Source organism: Cervus elaphus, chromosome 4, assembly GCF_910594005.1.
Source record: "Cervus elaphus chromosome 4, mCerEla1.1, whole genome shotgun sequence".
NCBI lineage: Eukaryota > Metazoa > Chordata > Mammalia > Artiodactyla > Cervidae > Cervus > Cervus elaphus.
In genome coordinates, this window is record NC_057818.1 from 65264451 (window position 1) to 65291289 (window position 26839).

Below are 26839 nucleotides of genomic sequence, written 5' to 3' on the forward strand. Positions count from 1 at the left end.
TGTGTGTGTGTGTGGTGTGGTGTGGTGTGTGCACGTTGTGTGTGGTGTTTCCTCCTCCCCAGTCTGGAGTGGCAGGCGGGCAGGATGCAGCATGGGGCTCAGCCAGCGACCCCGCTCCCAGCCGTCACCTCGGGGACAGAGGGACGGGCCCTGGAAACCTGTTCCATGACGCCCCGGGGACTCTGTCCCCACCTCCCACCGTCCCTCCATGCCCGTCCCCCAACTCACGCTGAGCCTTTTCTCGGGCTCCACTTCGATCATCCCCCGCAGCAGGCTCTGGCAGTCTGGAGGGATGAAGTGGGGCATGTGGAAGACGCCCCGTTTCACCTTCTCCAGCAGCTGGCGGAGGTTGTCATCATCGAAGGGTAGAGCCCCCTGCGTGAGGAATGACAGGAGCCCTTACACACAGAGCTCAGTGTATACCAGACGAGTGCCTAAGTGCTTCACACGCAGTGACACGGTCAGTCCTCGCCACAAGCCCCGGGAGGTGGGGAGCGGGGGCTGTCTCCACTTTACAGATGGGGAAACTGAGGCATGGAGGCATCCAACCATTTGCACAAGACCGCCTGGCTCAGAAGTGGCAGAACAGTGATTTGGCGATGGGCGGTGTGTGTCCAGCACCTAAAAGGCTGGGGTTGGAGCTTGGAGGCTGTCCTTTAAAAACATGCTTCTCCCCAGGTTAGGGAGGGGTAGGTAATCTTCATTCATTCCACAAAGACCGAGCCTCCTTACAGGTGGGGGATCCAGTGGTGAACAAAGCAAGCCCTTGACCGCCTGCAGCTCCGCCTGCAGGAGTGGGAGAGGCTGGTGATGCAGCAAACAGCTGTACAGTGCCTGGGTGCCTGAGGTGACACTGGGCTGAACTAGGCAGACCAGGCCAAGCGAGGCCTGTGGGAATCTGGGGGTGTAGCAAGTTGACTGGTGTCCCCCCAGAATTCCTGTCTACCCGGAAGCTCAGAATGTGACCCTGTTTACAACGACCCTGTTTACAATTACATCTCTGCAGATGTAATTCATTGAGGATCTGGAGGTGAACTCCACCAGGCTTTCGGGAGGGGAACCCTAAATCCAGTGCCTGGAAGAGGAGGGGCGAGCACAGAGAGACACCCTTCAAGGACTTACACACACAATGACAACTCTGTTAGCCGCCAGGGAGCAGACAGCCTCCCACTGGGAAATCTGACCTCATGGCGGGAGGGAGGGGGCCCTGGGGAGGCTTCCTGGAAGGGCGACGATTGAGCTGAGAGCTACAAGAACTCTAGTGTTAACCAGGTGAGCAACAGGGCTGGCAGGGACAGGACAGTAGGTGCAAAGGCCCTGTAGTCAGAGCTCATGTTCCCCAGTAGGTTCTATTAATCCAGTTGTTGCTGTTCAGTCGCTGTATTGTCTGACTCATTGCGACTCCTTGGAGTGTAGTCCACCAGGCTCCTCTGTCCATGGGATTTCCCAGGCAAGAATACTGGAGTGGGTAGCTATTTCCTTCTCCAGGGGAATCTTCCCGGACCAGGGATTGAACCTGCGTCTCTTGCGGTGGCAGGTGGATTCTTGACCACTGAGCCACCAGGGAAGGCCCTATTAATCACTACACCCTAGGATCAGTTAGTAAGCAGCTGCTCGCCCGAGTGCTCCAAGTCCTCCTGGCCGCCCCATCCCTTCCCAGGGGACCCTCCAGACTTTCTCACGGTTCTGTGACTGGATAGTTAGCTCCGGGCACAGAGAGGGGTGCCCCCAGGATTTTGCTCTGTTGGTAAATAGCCCCCCCACACACACACTTTCCTGGTACCAGTTAAATATCTGGGAGATAACCCCTGAGTTGAGGGTGGAAGTAGATGTTCTGTGCTTCCAGCAGGCGGAGGACTGTTCTAGAAATGGGGTGGGGAGAGGCAAGGACGGCCTTACCACGAGCAGGGCGAAGAGGATGACTCCGCAGCTCCACATGTCAGCCCGGCGGCCATCGTACTTCTCGCCCTGGGTGGAGAAGGGCGGCCTTGAAGCTCACCTCTCCCGGGCCCCCCACCCCCGCCCGCTCCTCTCCCCCTCTGCCCGCCCCTCGCTCACCTTAATCACCTCCGGGCACGCATAGTGGGGGGACCTGAGGGACAGAGGGGGTGTGAGCCTCTGGCGGGCTTCTACCTGCTCCCTGGGGCACAGGTGGCGGCCCCCCACTCACCCACAGCTGGTCTCCAGAAGACTGTCCCCCACTTGCAGGGATGCCATGCCGAAGTCTGCGATGCGGATGTTGTTTTTCTCGTCCAGAAGCAGGTTTTCAGGCTTCAGGTCTCTGTGGCTGAGACAGGATGGTGGGGCTCAGGCCTCCGTCCTCTACCCGGAGTCTGAGGACCACCCCCCAACCCCACCCCCTGTTCACTATTTCTCAGAGGGGGAACGTGTCTGGCAACCTCTAGTTAGGGACATTTGCAAACACGCCCCAAAGCAGAGACAAGAATGTAGGAAACCCCATGTACCCACCCACTAGCTTCACCCGTTATCAGCTCGAGGTGCATCTTATCTCCACCCCTACATACGCGCTCCTTTCCCCACTGGGTGATTTCGCAGGAGACCCCCAGATGGTGTATCATTTTATCCACAGATATTTGAGTATGTGCAAAGTAATCTTTTTTTGAGGTAAGCAGGGCTGATACTGAGCTGGCTCTGAAAATATTCAAATATTTCAGGGCTTCCCTGGTGGCTCAATGGTAAAGAATCCGCCTGCCAATGCAGGAGACTGGAGTCTGATCTCCGATCCAGGAAGATCCCACGTGCCGCGGAGCAACTAAGCCCCTGGGCTACAACTGTTGAGTCTGCGCTCTAGAGCCCAAGAGGGGCAGCTACTGAAGCCCGCACTCCTGAGAGCCTCTGCCCCTCAGCAAGAGCCACCGCAACAAGAAGCTCTCGCACTACAACTAGAGAGGAGCCCCTGCACAGCCAAAAAGAAATAAAAAAATTTTTTTGAAAAATTCAAATATTTCAGAAAATTCCCTGGTGGTCCAGTGGTTAGGACTCCCAGCTTCTACTGCAGGGAACAGGGGTTGGATTCCCCGATCAGGGAACTAAGACGCCACATGGCCCAGCCAAAAACAAAACAAAAATCAAATATTTCAATACTGAAGAATAAATTAAAAAAAAATACTGTCAACTAAAGCCCATCATTGGTTCCTCCTTCGCCCCCCCACCCCTCACCCCCCACCCTGGGACAAACTCCTTAGTATGTAAGGGTTAATGATGTCCCGGGGGAGGTGGGGCAGAAGGTTTTATAGTTTCTGTTGGAAGAGGTCCTTAACTGGGTCAGACTTGAGAAATCTGTTGACTCTCGCCCCCTGGAGGCCAGTGTCTTTAATGTCAGGGTCCTGACACCTGTCAACAGGGAGGTGTTGACAGTTTAAATGGGCTGCCTTTTCATCACCAAGCTTTGGTCCTAGGTCTCAGCCCCTTCAGCCTGATCCTCACCCCATCTCCAATCCCGTATCCCAGAGAGGGAGGTGTACAAACAAATGAGGCTGAAAGATGAACTGGAGGCTTCTATTTTGCACCTTAATTAATCATTAAAATGCTGCATATTGAATATCTTGTTTTGAGAGCTGAAAGCAACTGAATGAGGAAAGGAAGATCTTTTCATATGGACGTCCTTATGCAAAAAAAAAAAAAAATGACCCTCAGCTTTTACCCTCCACCATATACAAAAATTAATTTGAAATGGACCTCAAGCCTAAATGCCAGAGCTAAAACTACACAACTTCTAGAAGAATACCTCAGAGGAAACCTTATGACTTTGAGCTAGGCAAATATTTCTTTTTTCTTTTTTTTGGCCACACCCCACGGCATGTGGGATCTTAGTTTCCCAAGGAGGGCTCTATCCCGTGTGCCCTGCAGTGGAAACATGGAGTTTTAACCACTGGACTATCAGGGAGGTCCTTGGGCAAATATTTCTTAAATAGGAGAGAAAAAACAAGAATTGTAAAATGAGGGAGAGGGGATCGGGATGGGGAATAAGTGTAAATCTATGGCTGATTCATATCAATGTATGACAAAACCCACTGAAATGTTGTGAAGTAATTAGCCTCCAACTAATAAAAAAATTAAAAAAAAAAAAAAAAAGAATTGTAAAATGAAAAAAAAAAAAACCCAACAAACTGGCTTCATCAAAATGTGAAACCTTTGCTTTTCCCAGATATTGTTATAAAAATGCAAAAGCATGTCACAAACTGGGAGAAATTACTTGAAAAAAATATGCATTTGATAAAAAGATTTTTTTCTTAGAATAAGCAACTCTTGGGAGTTATTCCTAGAGTCATCCCTCATTCCTGGAATAAAGAACTCTTACAGCTCAATAATAGAAAGATAAATAACTCAATTAAAAATGGGCAAAGGATCTGAACAGACATTTCTCCAAGGAAGATATACACATGGCCAATAAGCACATGAAAGGATGCTCAACATCATTAGCCATCAGGGAAATGCACATCAAAACCACAATGAGATACCACTTCACACCCACTAGGATGTGTAGAATCAAAAAGTCAGATAATAACAAGTGTTGGCAAGAGATCGGAACCCTCAGAGACTGCCGGTGGGGATGCTGAATGACGCAGCTGCTTTGGAAAATGGGCTGGCACTTCTTTCTTTCTTTATTTTTTGGCACTTCTTTAAAAGGCTAAATATAGAGTTCCCATATGACCCAACAATTCTGTTGTTGTTTAGTCACTAAGTTGTATCCGACTCTTTTATGACCCCATGGATTGTATCCTGACAGGCTCCTCTGTCCATGGGATTTTCCAGGCAAGAATACTGGAGTGGGTTGCCATTTCCTTCTCAAGGGATCTTCCCAACCCAGGGATCGAACCTGCATCTCCTGCTTAGCAGGTTGATTCTATACCATTGAGCCACCTTGGAAGCCCTACCCAACAATTCTGATCCTAGGTATATACTCAAGAGAATTGAAAACATAGGTCACAGACCAAAACTTGTATGTAAATATTCATATGTCCACATTATTCATTATAGCCAGAAAGAAGAAACAACCAAAATGTTCACCAACTGGTAAATGGATAAACAAAATATGGCAGAGCCATACAATGGAATATTACTCAGTCATGAAAAGGAATGGGGTACTGATACATACTACAACATGGATGAACCTTGAAAACATTTTGCTAAGTGAAAGAATCCAGCCACAAAAGACCGCATTGATAGGAAATGTCCAGAATAGGTAAATCCACAGAGACAGAAAGTAGATTAGTGGTTACCCAAGGCTGGGGGTGGGGGGAGGTGACTGCTTAAAGGGTACAGGGTAATGATTTTTGGGGTGATGAAATGTTCTAAAATTACATAGTAGTGATGCATATCATTGCAAATATGCACAAAACTACCGAATTGTACACTCTGAAGGATGGATTTTATGCTGTAGGAAGCTCTTTTGTTTGTTTCTTTTGGTTTTTTGCCACACAGCGCAGCTTGCATGGTCTTAGTTCCCCGACCAGGGATTGAACCTGTGCCCCCTTCAGTGGAAGCATGGAGTCCTAACCACTGGACTGCCAGGGAATTCCCTATGACGTGTGACTTATATCTCAATTTTGGAAAAGCGGGCTGTAGCACTCTGGCTTCAAGGCCTGCCTGTTGGGTAATGCTTGTCCCAGCTGCGCCCCCAAGCTGCCCCTCACCAGATGGAGTAGCTGTGGCAGAAGTCCAGCGCTGACACAATCTGGCGGAAGAACTTCCGGGCCTCCTTGGGGGTCAGCCTCCCCTTCTTTACCAGGTAGTCGAACAGCTCACCTCCAGACACGTGCTCCAGAACCAGGTACCTGGGGGACACGGAGGGGGCAGAGGGCTGCAAGGGGCATGTGGAGGACCAAAGAGCCTGACCTCCTTCTTCCAAAAGTGCAAGCCCTCAATGCCATTGGCCCTGGAGGCAGAGGACCCCAATTCCCACGAGTCCCCGGGAGGAGGAGGCTCCAATTTCCGTTAGCCTCTGGGAAGCAGAAACTCAATTCCATTAGCCCTGGCCAGCATGCCAACTCCAGAGGTCAACACTGTGACTAGTTTTCCTCAGGAGATGAGGCAATTCCATTAGCACCTGGAGGTCAGAGATCCCAATTCTCACAGGCCCCTAGGAAATAAAGCCCCGTATTTCCATCAGCCTCTGGGAAGCCAAAGTTCTCATTCTCATTAGTGTCTGGGATGCAGGTAATGGAATTCTAATCTATTCTTGGGCAATCACACTCGCAATGTGTACTAATCCAAACGGTCAACATCTGTGAGGTAAAGACTACAACTCCCATCAGCCCCTGGGAAGTAAAGACTTCAATTCCCATCAGTCCTTGAGAGAAAGAGACAGTCTCATCAGCCTCTGGGAAGTCAAAATTGAATTCTCATCAGCCCCCTGGCAGCACAGATTCCCATGTCAACTTCAAGAGTATTAATACTTTGAATTCCAGTTGTTTCCGGAGATAAGGCAACTTCATTAGCACTTGGAAGAAAGAGATCCCCCCGATTCTCACAGGACTTCAGTCAATAAAGACCATGCCACCCCCACCTACTCCCATTAGCCCCTGGGAAGGCAAGCCTCTTATTCCCATGTCTCTGAGATGAAGAAACTAGAATTCTCATTAATTGTTGGCAAAAACAGATTGGCTTGTGCACCAATTTAAGTCAACTTCCATGAAGTAAAAGACTGCAACTCCCTTCAGGTCCTGAGAGGTTAAAAACTCCCAACTCCCATAAGGCTCTGGGACATGGAGACTCCTAATTCCCATCAGCCACCTGGATTTTAAAGACTCCAAATCCCATCAGGCTCTGGGAGGCTAAACCTCTAATTCCCATCAGCCCCAGGAAAACAAAAGCTCAATTTCTATGAGCTCAGTGGAAGGCTGAGATTCCTCTGTGAGACAGAAGTCCCACGGGCCCTCCCTCCCCACAAGGATGGTGGAGTGAGAGTGATAGCTCCACCAATGGGCAACAATGGCCCCTCCCTGCCACCACACCTGGGGAAAGCCTGAGGACTACAAATCCCATGAGCGCCTGGGGCCGGGGCAGCTTCCTTCCCGGGGAAATCCAGCCTCTGATGGGTGCTGGAGTCAGTTCAAACTGGGGACTGCGAGGTCGCGCAGGGGGGGTGTCCCCTCTCCTGCTGCCCAGTCCAGCTGTCCCTTGGGTCACCAGAGTCCAGACAAAGGCCTGTTGTCTGGAGCCGGGACAGCTGGACCCCACCCCCAACCTAAGGGGGGTAATCGACTTCCAGATACAGACTCAGAACTCCTGAGCAGACCCATTGTTGGGGTGTCCAGTTATAGCACCCAGAGTTATGCTGCGGGAGGAAGGAAGCCTCCAATGCTGCAGAGAAAGGGTTTGGGAAGAGGCAGGATTCACTGAGCCTGGGGCTGAGTTAGGCTCCATTGCCCTAGCACATGGGAAGGGCAGGGGGATCTGCCCTTAGCAAGTCAGATCTGGCTAAGGGCACCCAGATTATGCGGTACAGAGTGTTCCCCACAGCGCAGCAGAGCGAGGGACGGGGCCTGGGGAGGAAGGGGGAGGGTCAACCTTGTCCCCCATCGGGCACGGGGACGGCTCAGGCTTAGCTGCCCTGCTGCCAGGATACAATCGGCCCAGAGCATCAGGCCAGGTCAGCATGGGAACACAGAGGATTATGAGTGTGTGTGGGGGGGGGTTGTCCTTGTGCAGTAGAGACGGGACTGGACCTTCAGTGGCCCGGCCAAGAGAGCTTAAGTTTCCCCTGGCTCCTCCAGGCCTTGATTCTGGAAACGTCCCACCCTGGGAACTTGGGGAGGATGCATGGAGGGCTGGGTGTCTATAAATACCTACAAATATTTCTTGTTCTCGTAGACGTCGTGGAGTTTGAGGACATGCGGGTGCTCGATGAGCTTCAGGATGGCTATCTCCCGCTCCACCTGGGGGAAAAGGAACGGCAGGCAGTCAGCCTTGCCTCCCTCCCTGTCCCCAGCCCCAAAGGGCCCCCTCTCCCCCAGCACACAGACACACCTTCATCAGTACCGACTCAGACAGCTTCTCCCTGTTCACGATCTTGATGGCCACCTTCTGGCCCGTGATGCAGTGGACCCCGAGTTTAACCAGACCTGGGGGAATGGGACAGAAAATGTGGGGAGTGCTCCCAGGGCAGTCTCCCCACCTCTGGCTCCTAAGCACCACCACGCCACCCACCCCCCCCACCACCCTGCTTCCTCCTTTTTCCCCTCCTGGCCCGAATCACCCTGACCTGAACTCCTGGGGGCTGACAGCAGCCATTCCCGCCACACACAACTCTCTTTCCACTCCCTGTTGTCCAATTCTGTCCCTTCTGGCTGTCCCTCCACCTACCTGCCTCCCCCTCCCTCCACAGCCACCCTGGACTCTCCATCCTTCCCGTGTGCCCCTTCCAGTTCACCTCTCCACACCGTCTTGCCTCACTGAGCCTCCACAGTTTTGTGTCCTCCAGTCTGCCTCCTTCAGACAAACCTCTCTCTGCCCATCACTTGAGTTCTCTGCCCTTTAATCTTCTGGAGACACCATGTCTCCCAAGGAATATAATCTTGTGATTGCCCCCTTCCCAGACCATCCTCCTCCACCTCCTCTCAAACCCGGACCTCTCAAGTCCTTTCTTGGATCTTTCAAAAACAGCAGCTGCAGCTGGGAGCATGCACTCCCCAAGGTTAAGCCCCAAACCCAGGAATGCAGGCCCCCAGCCCCCTCCACTCTCAGACCCAGGAGTCCGAGCCCCCAGCCCCTCCTCCCTCAGACCCTTAAGTGCAGCCTTATGGCCCCTTCCTCCCCCACAACTCAGGAATTGAGGTCAGCAACACCCTCACACTTTTCGCCCTGGGACGCGGAGTCTGACCCTCCCCCAGGCCTGGCCCCTGATCCCGAAGCTCTGGCCCAGGACTCAGATATTCAGCTCCTGTCTTACCCCCACCCAGCGCCCACCTGGCAGGAAAGAGGTTACAGAGATTAAGCAACAACAGCAGATGACCGCCCACCCCTGAGGGATTTGCCTCCTGCATCCACCTTTCCACCTCCCCGTCCCCACTCTGAGCCAGCATGCTGGAGAAAGGGCAGGATGCTGGAGACCCCATCGCCCCAGCCTCAGTGCCCCTGTCACCCCAACAGAGGCCCTCCGCGGCCAGAGGACAGTGCGGAGAGATGCCGCTTCGGGAGGCGCACCCCCATGCCGGCACCTCACCCCAGCCTGCGGCTGTACTGCACCAAGGACCTGGGCTCCCGGCGGCCGGGATCCTGGCTGCAGGCCGAGGTTCCTTGCCCATGTTGGGGCCGGACCCTCCAACCTCTGCCCCCAAAGCAGGGGAGCCTTTGGGCCCCACACCTCCCCCAGAAGTCGGGACCCCAGAGTCCGACCCCTCACCCCCTCAGCCTGGGGATCGGGCAGTCTGGAACCCGAGTCCCTTCTCTGAGAGGGGCTCGGGGGGGGGGGGGGGGCCCGGGAGTCCCGCCCTCTGCCCTCATCCCCCCTCACCCCCACCCCGGGTGCCCCCTCCCCTGGCTCACCTGTCTGTCCTTTGCCCAGCGTCTTCTCCAGCCGATAGGGGCCCACATATTGGGCATGCTGGGGTGGGTGTGGGTGTGGGTGTGGGAGGTGGTAGGCGGGGGAGCCCCCGCCCCCATCCTTGCCCCCGGACGACATGATGCCCTTGGTCCCGGCCCGACCGGCCCCCCGGCCGCCCCCCCTGCGGCCAGTCGCCCCGTCCCTCCGGTGGGGGCCGGCGACCGCTCCGTCCCGGCCCCCCCGGCTGCCCCCCACCTCTCCGGGGGTCCCCAGGGGGCTGGGCTGGGCCCCCCCGGTTGGCGGGCCGCGGAGTTGGGGGAGGGGGGGCTGGCCCGGGGGGGTCAGGCCCCGGGAGTCAGCATGGCCCGGGGGGGCTGCGCGGCCCCCCCTCCCCAGCCCGTTTCTGGCCGGCCCCCCCCTTCCTGCGCCTCCCCCCGCTGGGGGGGGTCTGAGGTGCGGGCCGGCGGATGCTGCAGGCCGAGGTCCCCCCCGCCCCCCCACGCGCCCTCTCTCCTCCGCCTCCTCCTCCTCTCCGCCTCCCCCCGCCACCTCGTCCTTTCTCTCCGGCACGCTGACATCACCATCCGGGGACTCCGGGCCCTTCCCCAAAGTTAACCCTTTCGGAGGGGGAGGGGGAACGGGGGCAGGGGGCGGGCCTGGGCGCCGGAGCCGCGGAGACGCGGTGGGAGGATGCTGGGAGCGACGGAAGGATGCAGGAGGGACCGTGGAGGCGGACGAGCGGGACGCACAGGAGGGGCAGAGTCGGGGCGACACAAAGGGAGACGGAGCCGGACACGAGTGGGGAAAGGAGACAGACGGCACGGGAGACGGGGACCGGCAGAACCGCGGCTGAGGCCGGACAGGGAGACGGGGGGCCGCGCAGGCGGCCAGAGACAGGACAGAGCCAGGGGCAGCAGAGACACAGGGAGACGGAGGAGAGGGGAGAAGGTGCCTGGGAGAGACAGAGGGATGGAGAAAATCACAGAGAGAAATGGAGAGAGATAAGGGAAGGGAAAGAGAGGTGGAGAGACAGGGGATGGGGGCAGGGGTGGTGGTGTCAGAGACACACAGATGCGGAGGGACGGCCGGGCAAAGAGATGAACCGAAAACAGAGCCAGAGACAGGGAGAGACTGAGCGTAATGGAGGAGAGAGACAGTGGTTGAGAGACGGGGAGAGAAATGGACAGAAATAGACGGACGGGGGCAGAGGGGACAAGATACAGAGGTGGGGGCACTGGGGGAAGATGACAGGAACGATGGAGGGTCAGAGAGAGGAGAGAGTGGGAGAGAGAGGGAGACCGACAAGGGAGGAGGAAGAGCAGAGAGACAGGTGGACAGAGGGAAGACAGACAGATGGAGAGAGCGAGCGACAAATAAGCATAGGGCTGGGAACCCCAAAATATGGGGGGTAAACACAGGTGGAGGTCTAGATGCTGGGGGGAGATAGGACAGATTGGAGGGACAGAGGAAAAAAGGAGAGTAGCGGGAGAGGGAAAGAATTTGGGGAGTTGCTGATCCAACGCCTGTCTCTGTTCCCCTTGACCCCCAATCTGCCCATCCCAGCCTCCTTTCCCACTAGCATGGGGCCCCATATCCACCCACAGATCAGGGTGCATGTTTTTAAATATCTTGGATCCATACCTCCATTGAGAATACTCCACAATCCTCCTACAGAGAAATTTCCAGAACCCCTTGAGGTCCTTGTGAATTTTCTGGCCACTATCTATTCTCTGTGTCCACCACCAGATTCCCTAGTTCTTCATGTGGGCTCCACTATAACTATATGTCCCCAGTCTAGGTCATCCATGTATTATAATCATGTATCCCCACTCTAGGTCATCATGAACCTGTGCACAGCTGGATTCCGCTATGTCAGATACGAAAGGATGTAAGGTCCCCGTTTCATCCCCAAGTCTCCTATAGAGTGTACCCATGAGCCTTAAGTCCCCTAGTCAACCACTTTCATTCCATGATGCTATACTCAGTGCCGAATCTGAGCCAGACACTGTTCCAAGTGGTGAGGCTACAGCAGTGAACCAGGTCAACCAAGATCCTTGTCCCATGGACTGCTCATTGCGGTGGGTGAGGCCGGAAATAAGCAAGATAAACAATCAATATATATGCGGGGAATTCCCTGGCGGTCCAGTGGTTAGGACTCCGTGCTTCCACTGCAGAGGGTACGGCCTCCATCCCTGGTTGGGGAACTAATACCCCACCAGCTGTGAGGCCAAAAATCAAAGCAAGCAAACAAACGGAAAATATATGGTATGTTACAGAGTCGTGATCAGTGACAAAGAGGAAACAAGGAAGGAGGGGGTCTTTAAATTTTTATTTATTTCTTGGCCGCACCGGCTCTTATTGTTGCGCGCAGCTTTCTCTAGCTGTAGTGAGAGGGGGCTACTCTCTAGTTATTGTACGCTGGCTTCTCTTGCAGTGGTTTCTCTTGTTTCAGAGCACCAGCTCTAGGTACACGGGCCTCAACAATTGTGGCTCTTGGGCTCTAGAACACAGGCCCAGCCAGCAGTTGTGGTGCATGGGCTTAGATGCCCCACAGCAAGTGGAATCTCCCGGACCAGGGATCAAACCCATGTCCCTTGCTTTAGCACGTGGTTGCTCAACCACTGGACCACCAGGGAAGTCCAGGAGGTGCTTCTTGAGTGATTTTTCTATGTGATTTTCAGTTACAGTGCCAAGAGAGGCCTCCTCAGTGAAGGGACATTGAAGGAAAATGAGGCCATGTGGATTAAGCACCAGGAGCCTTCCAGGCAGAGGAAGCAGCTGTGCAAAGGCCCTGGAGCAGAAGTGTGCCTGGTGTGTAATGGGAAGGCTGAAGCGTGGCTGGAGGGCACAGTGGAGAGTGCAGTGGGAGGAAATACGGTGAGGAAGGAGACCCAATAGGGCCTTAGAAACAGGGTGACCAGGGGATTTCCTGGCGGTCCAGTGGCTAGATTCAGCATTTTCACTGCTGGGGCATGGGTGGGATCCTGGTCAGGGAACTAAGATCCTGTAAGCCATATGATGTAACACAAAAAACAAGACAAAACCAAAAAAACCAGGGTGACCATATGTCCTGGTTTATGTCTTTTATTCTGTAATTATTAATAGGGTCTGTTTTCACTCTCAAGTGTCTTGTGGATGAAAAATTATATGATCATCCTTCTTACTGGTCATTGTAAAGGCCATGGCTTTTATAGGGTACCTGGGGAGTTTTCATCTAGGCTACCATTGTGTTACACATATGTTCATATGTGTAATGACATGTACAATTACATGCCACAGGTATATATACAGCATTATGTATCATAATGTATGTAAATTGTATTATAGTTAGATGGACTTTTACATACATGTACATAGGTACAGTAGGCTGCATCTGTATGCTCAGTCACTTAGTCATGTCTGATTCTTTGTAACCCCACAGACTGTAGCCCACCAGGCTCCTCTGTCTATGGGATTTTCCAGGCAAAAATACTGGAATGGGTGATCATTTCCTCCTCCAAGGTGGGGAATCTTCCCAGCCTATGGATCAAACCTGCATCTCCTGCATTGCAGCAGATTCTTTACCACTGAGTCATCAGGGAATCGGAGAGGGCAATGGCAACCCACTCCAGTACTCTTGCCTAGAAAATCCCATGGACGGAGGAACCTGGTAGGCTGTAGTCCATGGGGTTGCTACAAGTGGGACACAACTGAACGATTTCACTTTCACTGTCACGAATTGGAGAAGAAAATGGCAATCCACTCCAGTGTTCTTGCCTGGGGAACCCCAGGGACGGGGGAGCCTGGTGGGCTGCTGGGTATGGGGTTGCACAGTCGGACATGACTGAAGCAACTTAGCAGCAGTAGCAGCATCAGGGAATGCCCAAAGATGTTCACTTAATTCTGTGAACCTGTGAATATGTCACCTTACTCAGCAAAAGGGTCTTTGCAGATGTGACGGAGCTGCAAATCTTAGATGCGCAAATTTTCCTGGTTATTACATTTGTGCCCTAAATGTAATCACAAGCATTCTTATGAGGGGGAAGCAGGAAGATCAGTCAGAGGAGGAGACGGGATAAGGAAGGAAACCGAAGCCAAAATGGGGAATTCTCTGGTGGTCCAGGAGGCTGGGTTCAATTTGAGGTTAAGGAAATAGATCCCAGATGCTGCAACCACAGCTAAGACCCAGGGCAGCCAAAAAAAAAAAAAAAAAAAGAAGCCAAAATGATGCAGCCACAAACCAAGGAATGTGGGCAGCCTCTAGAAGCTGGAAAAGGCTGAGAAACAGATTCTTCCCTGGAGCCTCCGGAAGGAACACAACCTTGATTTTAACTACTTGAACTCAGTGAGACCCTCCTTGGGCTTCTGAACTGTAAGTAGGCCACCAAGTTTCTCAGTAATCTGTTAACAGCAGAGATAGGAAATGGAGTACCCAGGGGCCCAGATCCATGTCTGACAATCGTCTTCCTCGGTGCCACACACACACACACACACACGTTTGGTCTTACACACACACACACACACACGTTTGGTCTTACACACACACACACACACGTTTGGTCTTCCTATCTCTGTCTGAAAGATCTTTGGTCTTACACACACACACACACACACACACACACACGTTTGGTCTTCCTATCTCTGTCTGAAAGATCTTTGGTCTTACACACACACACACACACACACGTTTGGTCTTCCTATCTCTGTCTGAAAGATCTTTGGTCTTACACACACACACACACACACACACACACACGTTTGGTCTTCCTATCTCTGTCTGAAAGATCTCCAGCACATCCCACACCCAGCAGTGCGCTCACTATACCTTTGACTGGGCCCCCCCCCCCCCCCACGCACACACACGTTTGGTCTTCCTATCTCTGTCTGAAAGATCTCCAGCACATCCCACACCCAGCAGTGCGCTCACTATACCTTTGACTGGGGGCCCCACCAAAGTTGAGTATAACCTTCTCCTAGAGTGGGAGGGCCTTGTACGGGAGACTAGAATTAGGATTTCTTTAAGCCTAGCCCACAGTCCCAGACCTGAACCCTAAATCTGGTGCAGGGAGGCCTCGAGCTGCCTGAAACCACCTTGCGCGGGCATTTTACTTCCCCGCTTCGAGAATCACCTCTGGCGCACCTCGCAGGACCCAGAGAAGATCCCACGAGGGAGACGCTGGGGGAACGCTAAGAGTGGTCTGCACAGGAAGTGCAGTGGGGAGAATGGGGAGCCCCCTACGAGGAAAGGGGAAATAGAGGCCAAGAGCGGTCTGGGATAGGCCAGACGCCGCCCGGCTCAGATATTATTGCTGACAACACAGTGAGGCCCAGGCAGAGTTCAAAGACCCCCAAGGCTGCAGGACTCCAGCTGTTAGCTATAACGGGGTGGGGGGGCCCCCCGCTGGCCAGAGTGGGGCGGGGCTTAACGGGGAGCTGCTGGCGCTCCGGCCCGCGGGGCGGGTCTTAGCTGGGAGTGGCCGAAAGCCCTGGAACAGGGGCAGAGCCTGAAGCGGCGGGGCGGGACGGAGCGCAGAACCGGGGCAGTGGGCGTGGGTGGGGCCTAGCCGGGGCGGAGCCGGTAGGAGGGCGGGGCCTACGGGTAGGGGTGGAGCTTGTCGTGAGGATGAGGAGGTGGGGCTTATCGGGGGCGGGACCCGGGCCGGGGCGGGGCTTTGGCCGGGGTGTGCGCGCGCCGGGCGTGGCCGGAGCGAGGGGCCGGGCAGAGCCAGGTGTCCCGCCAGGTGGGAAGAACTTAAGAGCCCGGGGAAGCCGCCTCACGGCCCCAATTGGTGTGCCTGCGCCAGGAACTTCCGGGCCAGACCGTGCGTGTTTCCGGTCAATATGGCGGCGCCCAGTAGAGTCAGGTGCGGGCGAGTCTATCTTCGGTAGCGGAGGCGACAAGAGGCTCGGGGAGGTGAGGTCCACCCCGCTCTGGCTCCCCTCGTCGGACAGGAGGGAGGGGACCTGTCGCTAAGATGACCAAAGGGAGGGCTTCTTGCTTTGAAGGCTGGGCAGTGGGGTTGCTAAGAGATGGGAACGACCGCGGTGGAGATGGAGGAGGGGGTTGCTAGGGATAGTGGGTGGGGCCTGTTGCTAGGGAGGAGGGAGGGACTGCTGACTTTGGGGAAGGGGCCTGTTGGTATGAAGGAAGAAAAGGGGGCCATGGTTAAAGGAGGTGTGGGCAGCGTGGTTTGGAGTCATGCGGGGTCGCCGAGCTCCCCTAAAGCGCCACCTTCTCAGCAGACCCCCAGGAGTCGACCCGTCGGGACGCCAGAGCTACTTCAGCGGTGGCCACCCCCTACCCCAACACATTCTTCCTTTCTTCGCAAACTGCCCATGGCGAACCAGGGCTCCGGGGGCAGTCGCCTTCCCCTGGCTCTGCCCTCAGCCTCTCAGGATTGCTCGTCAGGGGGCAGCGGCTCCTCCGAGGGCGGCTCGGGCCATCCCCCGCCCCCGCGAAACCTCCAAGGGCTGCTGCAGATGGCCATCACGGCGGGCTCTGAAGAGCCAGACCCCCCTCCAGAACCCATGAGTGAGGAGGTAAAGGGCGGGGGCCCGAGAAGGTGGGGTGAGGGGTGTGGGAACAGAGAGATCCGGGGAAGGGCGGTCGTGCCGGTGTGAAGGCATAGGAGGCTGTATTTGTGCTCCATAGGGTTACTGTAGACTGAAAGTCAGATCCCAGGACCCTGCACTGTGCGGGAAGGCAGAATAACTTCATGGTAAAAAAAGAAAACGCCAAGGGCACCGCCATAGTGAGACAGACATGGCTTCAGTATGTTACAGCTGTGTGACCTTGGGGGTATCAGTGCATCTTTCTGAGCATCAATTCTCAATTGCAAGTTGAAGTTGATGATAAGAAGGAGAGTGGCCCTTCACAGGGTAGTTCTGAGAGTCCTGTTGAAGTGGGTCTCAACATCACACCTGGTACACAGGCTGTGCTCCTGAAGGCAGCAGGATATTCTCATTAAGAACAGACTCTCATAAGAGTTCTGTGGACAGACCACTTAGGTTTGACTTAGGCGTTGTGGATGGCTGACTGTGTGACCTTGGGCAATTCACCCTTTTCTGTGCTTCCATTTTCTCATCTGTGAAGTGGGAATAGCAGTAATATTACTACTTAACCATGGAAGGTTGCTCTGGAAGTCGAGAACAATATTTGCTATATGTGATGTTTACTTGGCGGTGACAATTGCAGTGTATGAAACATGCTAATACAGTAACATCCATGAAGTCGTTGAACCTCTAGGACCACGATGTGGGCCAACAGGCACGGAAAAGATCAACATCTTGCCCAAATTTATCCTGGACTATGACTTCAGATCCTTCACATGAACACTTAGTACAGAGTCGGGCCAAAAAGAAAAAAAAACCCAGTGGCCATTTCTCAGTGCTTACGTTATTTGACCTACTGGCAGCATTCAATGACGAACCCGTCCCCTTGAGCTCTTTCTTCATTTGGCTTCTGGAACATGGACCAGCGTGGTTTTCTGGTTTTCATCCCACTCACTGGCTCTTCTTCCCCATCGCCTCTGTTGGTTCATCCTCATTTTCCAGTCCCTCGACCATGGAGCACAGCAGCACTCTCTCTTCTACACTCACTTCCTGTGTGATCTCACGTTGGGTTGAGGTTTTACTCTGTCGACTCTCAAGTTTATATCTAGGCCAGTGGTTCTCTCCTGGAGGGACGGTTTTAACCACATTTGGCAATGGGCGGAGACATTCTTGGTTGTTGCAAACTGGCAGGTTGTGCGGGTGGGGGCAGTGCTGTTGGCATCTCGAGGGTGGAGGTCAGGGATGCGGCTCAGCGTGCTCCAGTGCACAGATGACCCCCACTGCAGAACGGCCCAGCTCAGGGTGTCAGTAGGGTCAAGGCTGAGAAATCCAGGTCCAGGCTGGCCCTCCTTCCTGAGCTTCAGGTGGCCTTCTCAATATTTTGCCTTGTGTGTGTCATGGATCCCTCAAACTTAACAAGTTCAAAAATGAGCACCAATTTCTACTCATCTCACTCCACACCTGCTTCTCTTGCCATCTGCCCCGTCTCCTCCTAGTTGTTCAGGACAAGAACCTAGGTGTCGCTGACCCTTCTTTTCCCGTCACGCCCCACAGCCAGTCTCTCCATAGATGCAATGTCCAGAAAAGAGTGTTAGTGGGAAAGGTGCCTGGGAGGTGTCTGTTGGTTGAAGGACACCCCGCCCTTAATTTTGGCTGTTACTATTATTTGTTCCTTTGCCCGTGCCTCTTGGCATGGGGAACTTCCCTGACCAGGGATCAAACCTGTTTCCCTTGCAGTGGAAGCGCCAACTCTTAACCCGTGGACCACCAGGGACGCCCCAGCTGTTATTAGTAATGACTGTTACTCCTGCCTGGAGAATCCCAGGGATGGGGGAGCCTGGTGGGCTGCCGTCTATAGGGTCACACAGAGTCAGACACGACTGAAGCGACTTAGCAGCAGCAGTTACTCCTGAGTCGATTATTGATAAGGTTTGCTTCTTTCTCCCGCCCCGCCTCACCCTGCAGAGGCGCCAGTGGCTGCAGGAGGCCATGTCGGCCGCCTTCCGGGGGCAGCGGGAGGAGGTGGAGCAGATGAAGAACTGCCTCCGGGTGCTGTCCCAGCCCACGCCGTCCTCAGCTGGCGAGGTTGAACTGGCCGCTGACCAGCAGGAGCGCGAGGGAGCCCTGGAGCTGCTGGCGGACCTGTGTGAGAACATGGACAATGCAGCAGGTACAGCCAGGCCCGCCCCGGCCTGCCCCCGCCGCCAGGGTCCTGCCCTTCTGCCTCCGTCTGCCTCTGTCTCTTGCCGCCTCTTCCTTCTCCCCTCCAGGTCCTGGTGCAGCCCAGCCCTTTGTCCTTTGCCTCAGTCACCATGCAACCCACCTCCTCCCCAGCCTCCCAGCCTCCCCCCTCCAGTCTGGCTCTGACTCAGGCCCCAGTTGAGACTGCCCTGTGCCTCCCTGCTTGGTCTGCCTGCCATCAGGGGCAACGATGGCACCAGGTCCCGTCCACTGCCTCCCTGATGGGACTGACCATCTCACCCTGGTCCACTGGGAGCCCCGTGGCATTCCCCAGAGTAAGAGACATGAGGTGGTCCTAGATGGGGTAGTCAGGGAAGGCCTCCCTGAGGGGTAACACGTGATCAGGGACCTGAAGGGAGGCCGTAAGTCATGGGATCAGCTCCGGAAAAAAGCATCCCAGGCAGAGGGATCGACCCATGCAAAGGCCCTGAGGTGGGAACCTGCCTGGCCGGGGTGGGAATAGCAGTGAGGTGGGCAGAGCAGAGCGGAGTGAGTGAGAGGCGAGGGCCGGGCAGTGACCTGCACTGGGCATACAGCGGCTCCCAGGCCAAGGATGGCGCTGTGGGTTTCATCTCAAAGGCTGAGAAGCTGCGAGAAGGATGAGTCGCCACTTCCACTTGGAGTGGTGTGGCATGGCGTAGTTGTTGAGGATGTGATTTGTCTGTTCTGGACATTTTATGTATGAGGGATAGTAGAATTTGTGACCTTTTTGCTATGGGCTTCCTTCTGCAAGTGTGATATTTTCAAGGTTCTTCCAGGTCACAGCTGTATCAGAAATTTATTCCTTTTTGCAGCTAATATTCTAGTGTATAGCTAGGCCATGTGCCGTTCATCCATTGATGAACATTTGGTCATTTCCCCCTTCGGTTATTGTAAATAATCCTGCTGTGGACACTGGGTACAAGCAAGCATCTGTTCAAAGTTTCTGCTCTTGAGGCTTATGGATACATATGTTGGATCAGTCACATGGTAACTCTCTTTCACTTTCTGAAATACAGCCAGGCTGACCAGTTCAGAAAACAGGTGTTGGGCTGTAGACTGCAGACCTCTGGTGTGGTATGGTCTGTTTCCCCAGGGGATATTCAGATTGTCACAGACTGGGTGTCAGAACTGGCATTTGGTGGGCTGGACCCTGGGCCCCTGACCTTGTTGAGACACGCTGGCCTTGGACAGACCCCCAGTTGGGTGCCTGGGGAGGGCCAGCCCTTGGAGGCAGGCTCCCCTCAGCTTCAGCCGGTTTGCCTTCCATTCTGGCTGCCCTAACAAAGCAGCATGGACTGCGGGGCTTCAACACCAGAAATCTGTTCTCTCACAGCTCTGAAGGCTGGAAGTCTAAGGGTCAGTTTCTTCTGAGGCCCCTCTCCTTGGCTTGTATGTAGGGAGTTCCTCGCTGTGTCCTACATGGTCATCCCTCTGTGCCTGTCTGTGTCCTAGTCTCCTCTTTTCATAAGGGCCCCATTCCAATTGGATTAGGGCCCCATCCTGTGACATTATTTCACCTTGCATGCATGTATCCTGAGTCGCTTCAGTCATCCCAGACTCTTTGCGATCCCTTGGACTGTAGCCCACCAGGCTTCTCTGTCCATGGGGATTCTCCAGGCAAGAATACTGGAGTGGGTTGCCATGCCCTACTCCAGGGGATCTTCCCCACCCAGGGATTAAACCTGTGTGTCTGCATTGACAAGTGGCTTCTTTGCCACTAGCGTCCCCTGGGAATCCCCTGGGGGTTGGGGCTTCTGTGTAAATCTGGGGGTAGGACCCAGCTCAGCCGTCACAGCTGGCCTGCCTGCTGCCCTCTCCCCCCAGACTTCTGCCAGCTGTCGGGCATGCACCTGCTGGTGGGCCGCTACTTGGAAGCAGGGCCGGCGGGGCTGCGGTGGCGGGCGGCGCAGCTCATCGGCACGTGCAGCCAGAACGTGGCGGCCATCCAGGAGCAGGTGCTGGGCCTCGGCGCCCTGCGCAAGCTGCTGCGCCTGCTGGACCGGGACCCCTGCGACGCGGTGCGCGTCAAGGCCCTCTTCGCCATCTCCTGTGAGTGTCCGGGCCGCGGGGGTGGGGGGTGGGGCCAATCTGCTCAGCGAGCGGACCCTTGGGACGAGGGGCGAGGCCCAGCCCCAGCGCTCTGAGGCCCCTCGGGGCTGTCGGCCGCGGCGCTGTGGACGTCCGGGCTGATCAACCCCGTCACTGGGGTCCTCCGGCGGGAGGGGGGGTTCCTCGGGCGGGGAGGTGGGGGGAGAGTGTCCTGACAACGTGGCAGTCCAATTCTGCAGAGAACGTAACGCAGTCTCGGACACCCCGCGGGCGCTCAGAAAGTAATGCCTCTTATTCATTTTTTTTGGTACCTCTTAAAACCCACCCCTGCCCTGTCCTCCCCGCTACCTCACTGGTAGCCACTACATTTGTGAGTCTCCTTTTTGGTTACATGCAGTAGTGGTTTTACTTCTTAGATTCCACACATAAGTGACAGCACACTGTATTTGTCTTTCTCTGTCTGACTTCCCCAAGCCTAAAACCTCCCAAGTCCATCCATGCTGTTGCAAGTGACGAGATTTCATTTTTCTGTCTTATGGCTGAGGCCTTTTATCTTTTAGAAAATTGATGTAGAATTCACGTAACTATTTTAAAGTGTACAAGGCAGTGGCATCTGTGGTCTTTTTTTGGGGTGGTGGGCGTGGTTGCGGGGTACGCCGTCGTGCAGCAGCTACCATCTGGAAAGTGCCTGGGACCGGCCAGCCCTGGGGCTACCAGCCGCTTTGGTGGTCGGTCTCCTGACTGCTCCTGCTGCCCGGTGCGCGGAGGCTCACAGCGGTTGACCCTCTGGCAGCAGACCAAGAGGGGGTCAGATGGCGGAGGAGTGGGTGTGGTGAGGGGGAGGGGAGTGCCCCGGCAGATGCGGCTCCAGGCTCCGCGCCGGCTGGGCTCAGGCCCGAGGTGCCGCTCAACCTCCTCCAGCGCACAGTGCAGCCCCAGGACACAGGGAGCGGGCCCAGCGGAGAGGCCCCTGAGTGGAGGGGCGCCGTTGCTCCTGGATACGGCCTGACGGCAGAGCCAATAGGCTGTGCCCACTGAGCGGACGTGGAAGGTCATCAGGTCTACCTCCCTGTCTGCCGGTCTTTCTTTTTTTTTTTTAAACTGAGTAACAGTTTATTTAACCCCACTTAGCCAAACTATTATCGTTTCAGCCCGTCGTTATGTGGCATGTTTTTTTTTTTTTTTTTTTAATGTGGCATGTTAATAAGCTACTTTAGATCTTTCCCCCCCCCCCCACATTACGTCTTTGAAACCTGGTGTGTATCCTACACATAAGCATCTCAACTCAGGCTGCATTTTCAGCAGTCAGCATGGAGCGAAGTTCTAGTGAAGGGACAAAGTTGTGCTTCACGGGAAAATATCATACCACTGCTCCACTGCTTAACTTAAGTTGAAATGAATGAAACTCAACTGAGATTAACAACTCAGGTCCTCAGGGGCACTTGTCAGGTATTTAGTGGCCACGGGTTTCTGGAAACTCCCATCTGTCCTGGCCTAGACCCTGCCCAAGGGCGGGCACCTAACTGGAAGTGCACCCTGCAGGCTGGTTCTCATCGTGGGTGGAGGCCGTGCAGGATTCCTAGCACCCTCACGATGTAGTCTGGCTCTCTGCTCTTAGTTTCCTCATCAGTAAAATGGGAGTCACCTCCTAGGGTAGTGTAGAGAGTTAAAAAGAGATAATGTGCTCATCAGAGGATGCAGGAACAAAATGGATATTCATACAGTGGGTACTATTCAGCCATTACAAGGAAAGAAGTTACTGATTCATGCTGTAACGTGGATGAGCCTGGAAGACATTATGCTGAGTGAAAGAGGCCAGGTACAGAAGGCCACAGAGTGTATGATTCCATTCTTGTGAAATGTGCGGGATGGGCAAATCCACAGAAAGCAGATCAGTGGTTGCCAGTTGCCGGAGAGGCCACTAACCAGTACAGGGCTTCTTTTGGGAGTGATAAAATCATTCTGTTGTTAGATAGTTATGGTCAGCCAACCTTGTGAATATACTGAAAGCCACTGAATTGTATACTTTAAAAAGGTAAATTGTACAGGCTGTGGAATTGTGTCTCAGCTAAAAATATTTAAAGGTGATGCTTACAAAGCATGGACCCATAGAAATCCCCGGTGGTGGTGATGGTGACGGTGGTGAGACTGGTGGCCCAGGAGGTGATGATTGTGGTGTTTATGGCGGTGGTGGTGATGGTAGTGGTAATGATGATGTTTGTAGTTGATGCTGATGAGGGGGGTGGTCTTGCAGGTGACGGCTGTGGTGTTTATGATGATGGTGGTGGTGGTCGTGATGGTGGTGGTGGTGATGACTGGTGTTTCTAGTGCTGATGGTAGTGGTAACGATGATGGCACTGGTGGTGATGATGGTGACTGGGAGCTCAAGGCTCTGCCTCCCCCCTCCCCAGGCCTGGTCCGGGAGCAGGAGGCCGGGCTGCTGCAGTTCCTCCGCCTGGACGGCTTCTCCGTGTTGATGCGGGCCATGCAGCAGCAGGTGCAGAAGCTCAAGGTCAAGTCGGCGTTCCTGCTGCAGAACCTGCTGGTGGGCCACCCTGAACACAAAGGTGGGGCGGCCCGGGCGGTGAGCTAGGGTGGTTCCCGGGGGAGTGTACGGGAGGATGGCTACTCCTCTGACCCCGTGGCTCTTCCCCAGGGACCCTGTGCGCCATGGGCATGGTCCAGCAGCTGGTGGCCCTCGTGCGGACAGAACACAGCCCCTTCCACGAGCACGTGCTTGGAGCCCTGTGCAGGTGCGCTGGGGCCCCAGGGGACCGGCCTGGTAGGGGATGAAGGATTTAGGGTCAGAGAGGAGCAGAAACCAGGGTGCTGGTCCTCCCGGAGTCTCCGTCTCCTCACTGTGGGGGCTGACACAGCAGCCTGGGGAGGAGGGAAACAGTCTTCCTCCCACTCACTCTCCCCATCCTGCATATAAAGCACAGGCAGGTTAGAGCCGTAAGACAGCAGAATGGAGCAGCCGAGCGAGCAGGCAGCAATGTTCATGGGTGGAGTGGGCTCCAGGCCAGGCACTTTGCTAAGCGCCCTGTTCCGTACAAGTCTCATCCAAGTCCCTTGGGTAGGGTGGGGGCAGAAGTCCACGTTGCAGACGGGGCAACTGAGGCCCAGTGGGGGGTGGCGGCTTGCCCAGGCTTGGTGGGGGGATGGGGTGGGGTGGAGGGCAGCTGGGCAGAGGGAGGTCCCAAGGATGGCTGTCCTGTCCCCGCAGCTTGGTGACAGACTTCCCCCAGGGCGTGCGGGAGTGCCGGGAGCCCGAGCTGGGCCTGGAGGAGCTTCTGCGGCACCGGTGCCAGCTGCTGCAGCAGCACGAAGAGTATCAGGTACTGCTGGGGGGCGGGGGGCAGCCTGGTACCTGCCTTCTAGGCCCCTGTGGTCTATTCGCCCATGCTTTAAAAAAAAAAAAACTTACTTACTTTTGGCTGGGCTGGGTCGTTGCTGGGCAGGCTCTTCTCTAGTTGTGGAGAGCAGGGGCTACTCTCTACTTGTGGGGCGCAGGCTTCTCACTGCAGTGGTTTTTCTTGTTACAGAGCACATGCTCTAGAGGGCCAGCTCAGTGCTTGTGGCTCCCAGGATTAATTGCACTACGGCAGGTGGGATCAGCCCGGATCAGGGATCGAACCCATGTCTTCTGCACTGGCAGGCTGATTCTTAACCGCTGAGCCACCAGAGAAGCCCGATTTGCCCATGCCTTTGTTTACACCTTATTTCCAATTCATGTGTTTCTCTAGGCAGCATTCAGCACACATTTATTGCCCCCTCCCACATGCTTCATGCTCTGTTAGCATCAGGGGGACGGCAAGGAGAAACAGCAGCTCAGGGTCTCTTAAAGTTAACAAATTCATCTAATTAGTATCCAAATTAATATCATTATTTATATCATATCATTCAAATACTTAAGTATTTATTAGATTGATAAATAATAAGTAAATGATAAATAGCAACCAGTTAAAATATTGAATTAAATAGATAAGTAAGAAATATGTGATAAATTACAACTCATTAGCTTTTTAATTAGATAAAGGATAAATAATAAATTACAAATAATAAATAACTCACCAGATGGTTAAATAGATAAGTAACAAGTGATAACATAACTCAGATATTTAATTATATAGATAGTAATGTGATAAATAACCACTCAGATATTTAATTAAATAGGTAAGTAACTAGTAAGTGATAAGAGCAACAAATAACATATTCAGTAGTTATTTAGTTACTTAGATGACTAAGTTATTTAGTTAACTGTCCTTAGTAATTTATTCAGCCCTTATGATACCACCCAGATGCTGTTGCTTCAGCAAAGCTGGACACAGAAAACGTGCCACCCTCTTGGGACGTACCTTCTGCTGAGATCATGCTTCTGTGAACACTGTCAGGCATTTCCAGAGGGGTCCTGGGTACTAGGTGTGAGGAGCAGGGGTGACTGGGAGAGAGGCACAGTACCCACCCCCTAGGGGCTTGTCCTCTGACTTTGTCACATGAACCCGTGGAGATATGTGCCTGGGAGTGAGCAGCGGATCCCCTGCCCTGGTCTGTCCTGAAGTTTCAGCCGGCTTTGCTTGATGCATCCATGCATCTATTCTCTGAATCTCTGGTGTGCCAGACCTTGGTACCTGACCGTGAGGACCAACCTGGTGAGGGAAGCCTCATGTGAACTGGGCAACATGCCCGCTTTTTGTTTCCAAAAAAATTTCAACAGCTTTATTGACGTTTAACTTACTATATTGAAAGTGTACAATTTGAGAAGTTTTGACATATGTATACACCTGTGGAAACCTTCATTTTTCCATCAGGGGTGGGAGGGAAGAGGAGCCGTTTCTGGGTGCAGAGCTGGTGGAGGCAGGGTCTGGCCTCTACACTCAGGGCTTCCAATTTCCCACCCCAATGCAGGAGGAGCTGGAGTTCTGTGAAAAGTTGCTACAGACCTGTTTCTCCACCCCAACTGATGACAGCATGGATCGGTGAAACCCGGTGGCTTCTCTCCCCCTCTTCATGGGAACCCCAGGCCTCCTGCCTTCCCCTCACCCATGAAGCCCTCTCCCAAAGGAGAGAAGGGCCTTGTTGGTGCCGTGCCCGGGCGTGTCAGCCTCTCTCTACTCAGCCCCCAGGGTGGGTGCTGAAAAAGGCGCTGGCTCCTTGGATCCCGCCTCTCCCGCACTCTCACTCCACTCCCCTTCTCATGTCCACACTGCTCTTCCAGTTAAGGTGTTCCTCCTCCACCTCCTTCACTGCCACCTTTGTCGCCTCGCCTGGAGAGTGCCTTGGTAGGGGAGGAGGGGCACAATCAGAGGATCTAGGGAGCCAAGGAGGGAACAGCAGTGGGCGGAACCTTGGAATAATAAAAATGTTGCTCTCTAAAGTCCGGAGCCATTGTCTTTCATCCTCCCAGCATCTCTGGAGAGGGAGTGTGTGGGATACTCGTCCTTCTCTTTGCCCGCCCCCCGCCCCCCTCGGCATCTCTGATAACTTCTCTGAAGAAATATGCTTTTGACATTCACGCTTCCGCGTCTAAGATGGAAGCCATGTTCTTTCCCAGCATGCAGTGTGGCGTGGCTTCTGCTCCACCAATCAGAGCTCGCCGCCCGCAGGCTCAGAACCACCGCTGGAGAAGGCGGGAGCAGGAACTGGAGGCAGTGGGACACCTCCCACGCCAGCAATGGAGGCCACTCTGGGTGCCTGGGGCAGGCTTGAGTTTGGGTGTGTGCTTCGTCCTGACAGGAAAGGACTAGGCCTTTTCTCCAGCCTTCTCTGAGATTGGGGAGCAAACAGGGGACAGGAAAACTGCCTCCTTTTATAAATTCCTTTCAGTTTAACTAAAGGAGCTTTCCATTACAACCGAGTCTTGACTGATGGTTTATTTGAGACGAGGAAGTGGAGCCCAGGGTGGTTGATCTTGTGGCCAAGTTCCTAGCCAAAATTTATACCTGGGTCACATCCGAAGCTGTGTCACTCCCTGTTTTCTGGCTTCCTAGCCCCATTTAATACCAGACTAATTTCTCTCCTGTGGAATTTAGTTGTGTGAGAGAGGTTGATTATATTTTTCACTCCCCAAATTCAGAATAAATCAAAAGGTAGCTACAGGATCCGAGAATTGGAGATCAGATGTCACTTGTATCATTTTTAGAGCAGATTTGAGAAATTTGAGCATTGGTCTTGCTGCCTGTTCATCCCAGCATTAGACATGGTTGTCCAACTGGTCACAGGCAGTACTGGAGAAGCGCAGTCCTTTCCCCTATGTGCAGGCAGCATGCCAGAACACTGGGCAGGATGGCTCCAAGAGGAGGGAGCTAGAGGACTGAGCGCAGATGCCCATCCCATCTGGTAAATCATTCCTCAGCCCCTGGGAAGGGTGGAGACGAAAGGGAAGAGACTGTAAGAAGCAGAAGTTTAGCAGAAGTTTCTCCCTGTGGAAACTTGTAAGAAGCTCCTTCCAATTCTAATACAGATCACAGCATCATCTGCCTGTGAATTTGGACAAGGTGAAGACCCAGACTTCTGTCCTAAACCTCT

At 54.0% G+C, this 26839-nt stretch overlaps 2 protein-coding genes across 8 annotated transcripts in view; one reads left to right on the forward strand and one right to left on the reverse strand.

The window, feature by feature from the left end:
• BRSK1 (BR serine/threonine kinase 1) overlaps positions 1-10095 on the reverse strand; it is a 21171-nt gene extending 11076 nt beyond the window's left edge. Inside the window, exons 1-8 of one of the 2 annotated variants that reach the window (XM_043900202.1) lie at positions 9511-10095; positions 7993-8087; positions 7816-7901; positions 5658-5798; positions 2171-2287; positions 2059-2092; positions 1900-1968; positions 229-375 (exon numbers count right to left, since the gene is read on the reverse strand). In XM_043900202.1, coding sequence (XP_043756137.1) covers positions 229-375; positions 1900-1968; positions 2059-2092; positions 2171-2287; positions 5658-5798; positions 7816-7901; positions 7993-8087; positions 9511-9646 — 825 coding nt within the window. In that variant the 5' untranslated portion in view covers positions 9647-10095. Of the gene's footprint in view, positions 1-228; positions 376-1899; positions 1969-2058; positions 2093-2170; positions 2288-5657; positions 5799-7811; positions 7902-7992; positions 8088-9510 lie in introns of those variants that run through there. The other variant, XM_043900203.1, reaches the window with a different exon arrangement.
• Positions 10096-15148: 5053 nt separating this feature from the next.
• HSPBP1 (HSPA (Hsp70) binding protein 1) lies at positions 15149-25835 on the forward strand. 6 transcript variants are annotated; one of them, XR_006340682.1, is made up of 8 exons: positions 15151-15401; positions 15728-16027; positions 18005-18209; positions 20087-20311; positions 22723-22856; positions 22968-23064; positions 23538-23649; positions 25220-25256. XR_006340682.1 is itself a non-coding variant. In XM_043900216.1 (8 exons), exons 2-8 carry the CDS (start codon positions 15824-15826, stop codon positions 25292-25294), a joined length of 1074 nt encoding a protein of 357 aa, XP_043756151.1. In that variant the 5' UTR covers positions 15157-15401; positions 15728-15823; the 3' UTR covers positions 25295-25688. The 6 variants fall into 6 exon arrangements, 5 of the variants coding, with proteins under 5 accessions (XP_043756154.1, XP_043756149.1, XP_043756150.1 ...); XM_043900216.1 differs by having other exon boundaries at positions 15157-15401; positions 22723-22878; positions 25220-25688; XM_043900218.1 differs by having other exon boundaries at positions 15157-15401; positions 15731-16027; positions 22723-22878; positions 25220-25688.
• The last annotated feature ends 1004 nt before the right edge of the window (positions 25836-26839 follow it).

What these genes read in the sequence shown, in the direction of transcription:
- HSPBP1 (XM_043900214.1), top strand. Translation starts at nt 15,824, where the DNA reads ATGGCGAACCAGGGCTCCGGGGGCAGTCGCCTTCCCCTGGCTCTGCCC. An exon ending in GAACATGGACAATGCAGCAG is followed by an intron (nt 18,210 to 20,086) that starts GTACAGCCAGGC and finishes CTCTCCCCCCAG; the next exon opens with ACTTCTGCCAGCTGTCGGGC. An exon ending in GTGCTTGGAGCCCTGTGCAG is followed by an intron (nt 23,065 to 25,219) that starts GTGCGCTGGGGC and finishes ACCCCAATGCAG; the next exon opens with GAGGAGCTGGAGTTCTGTGA.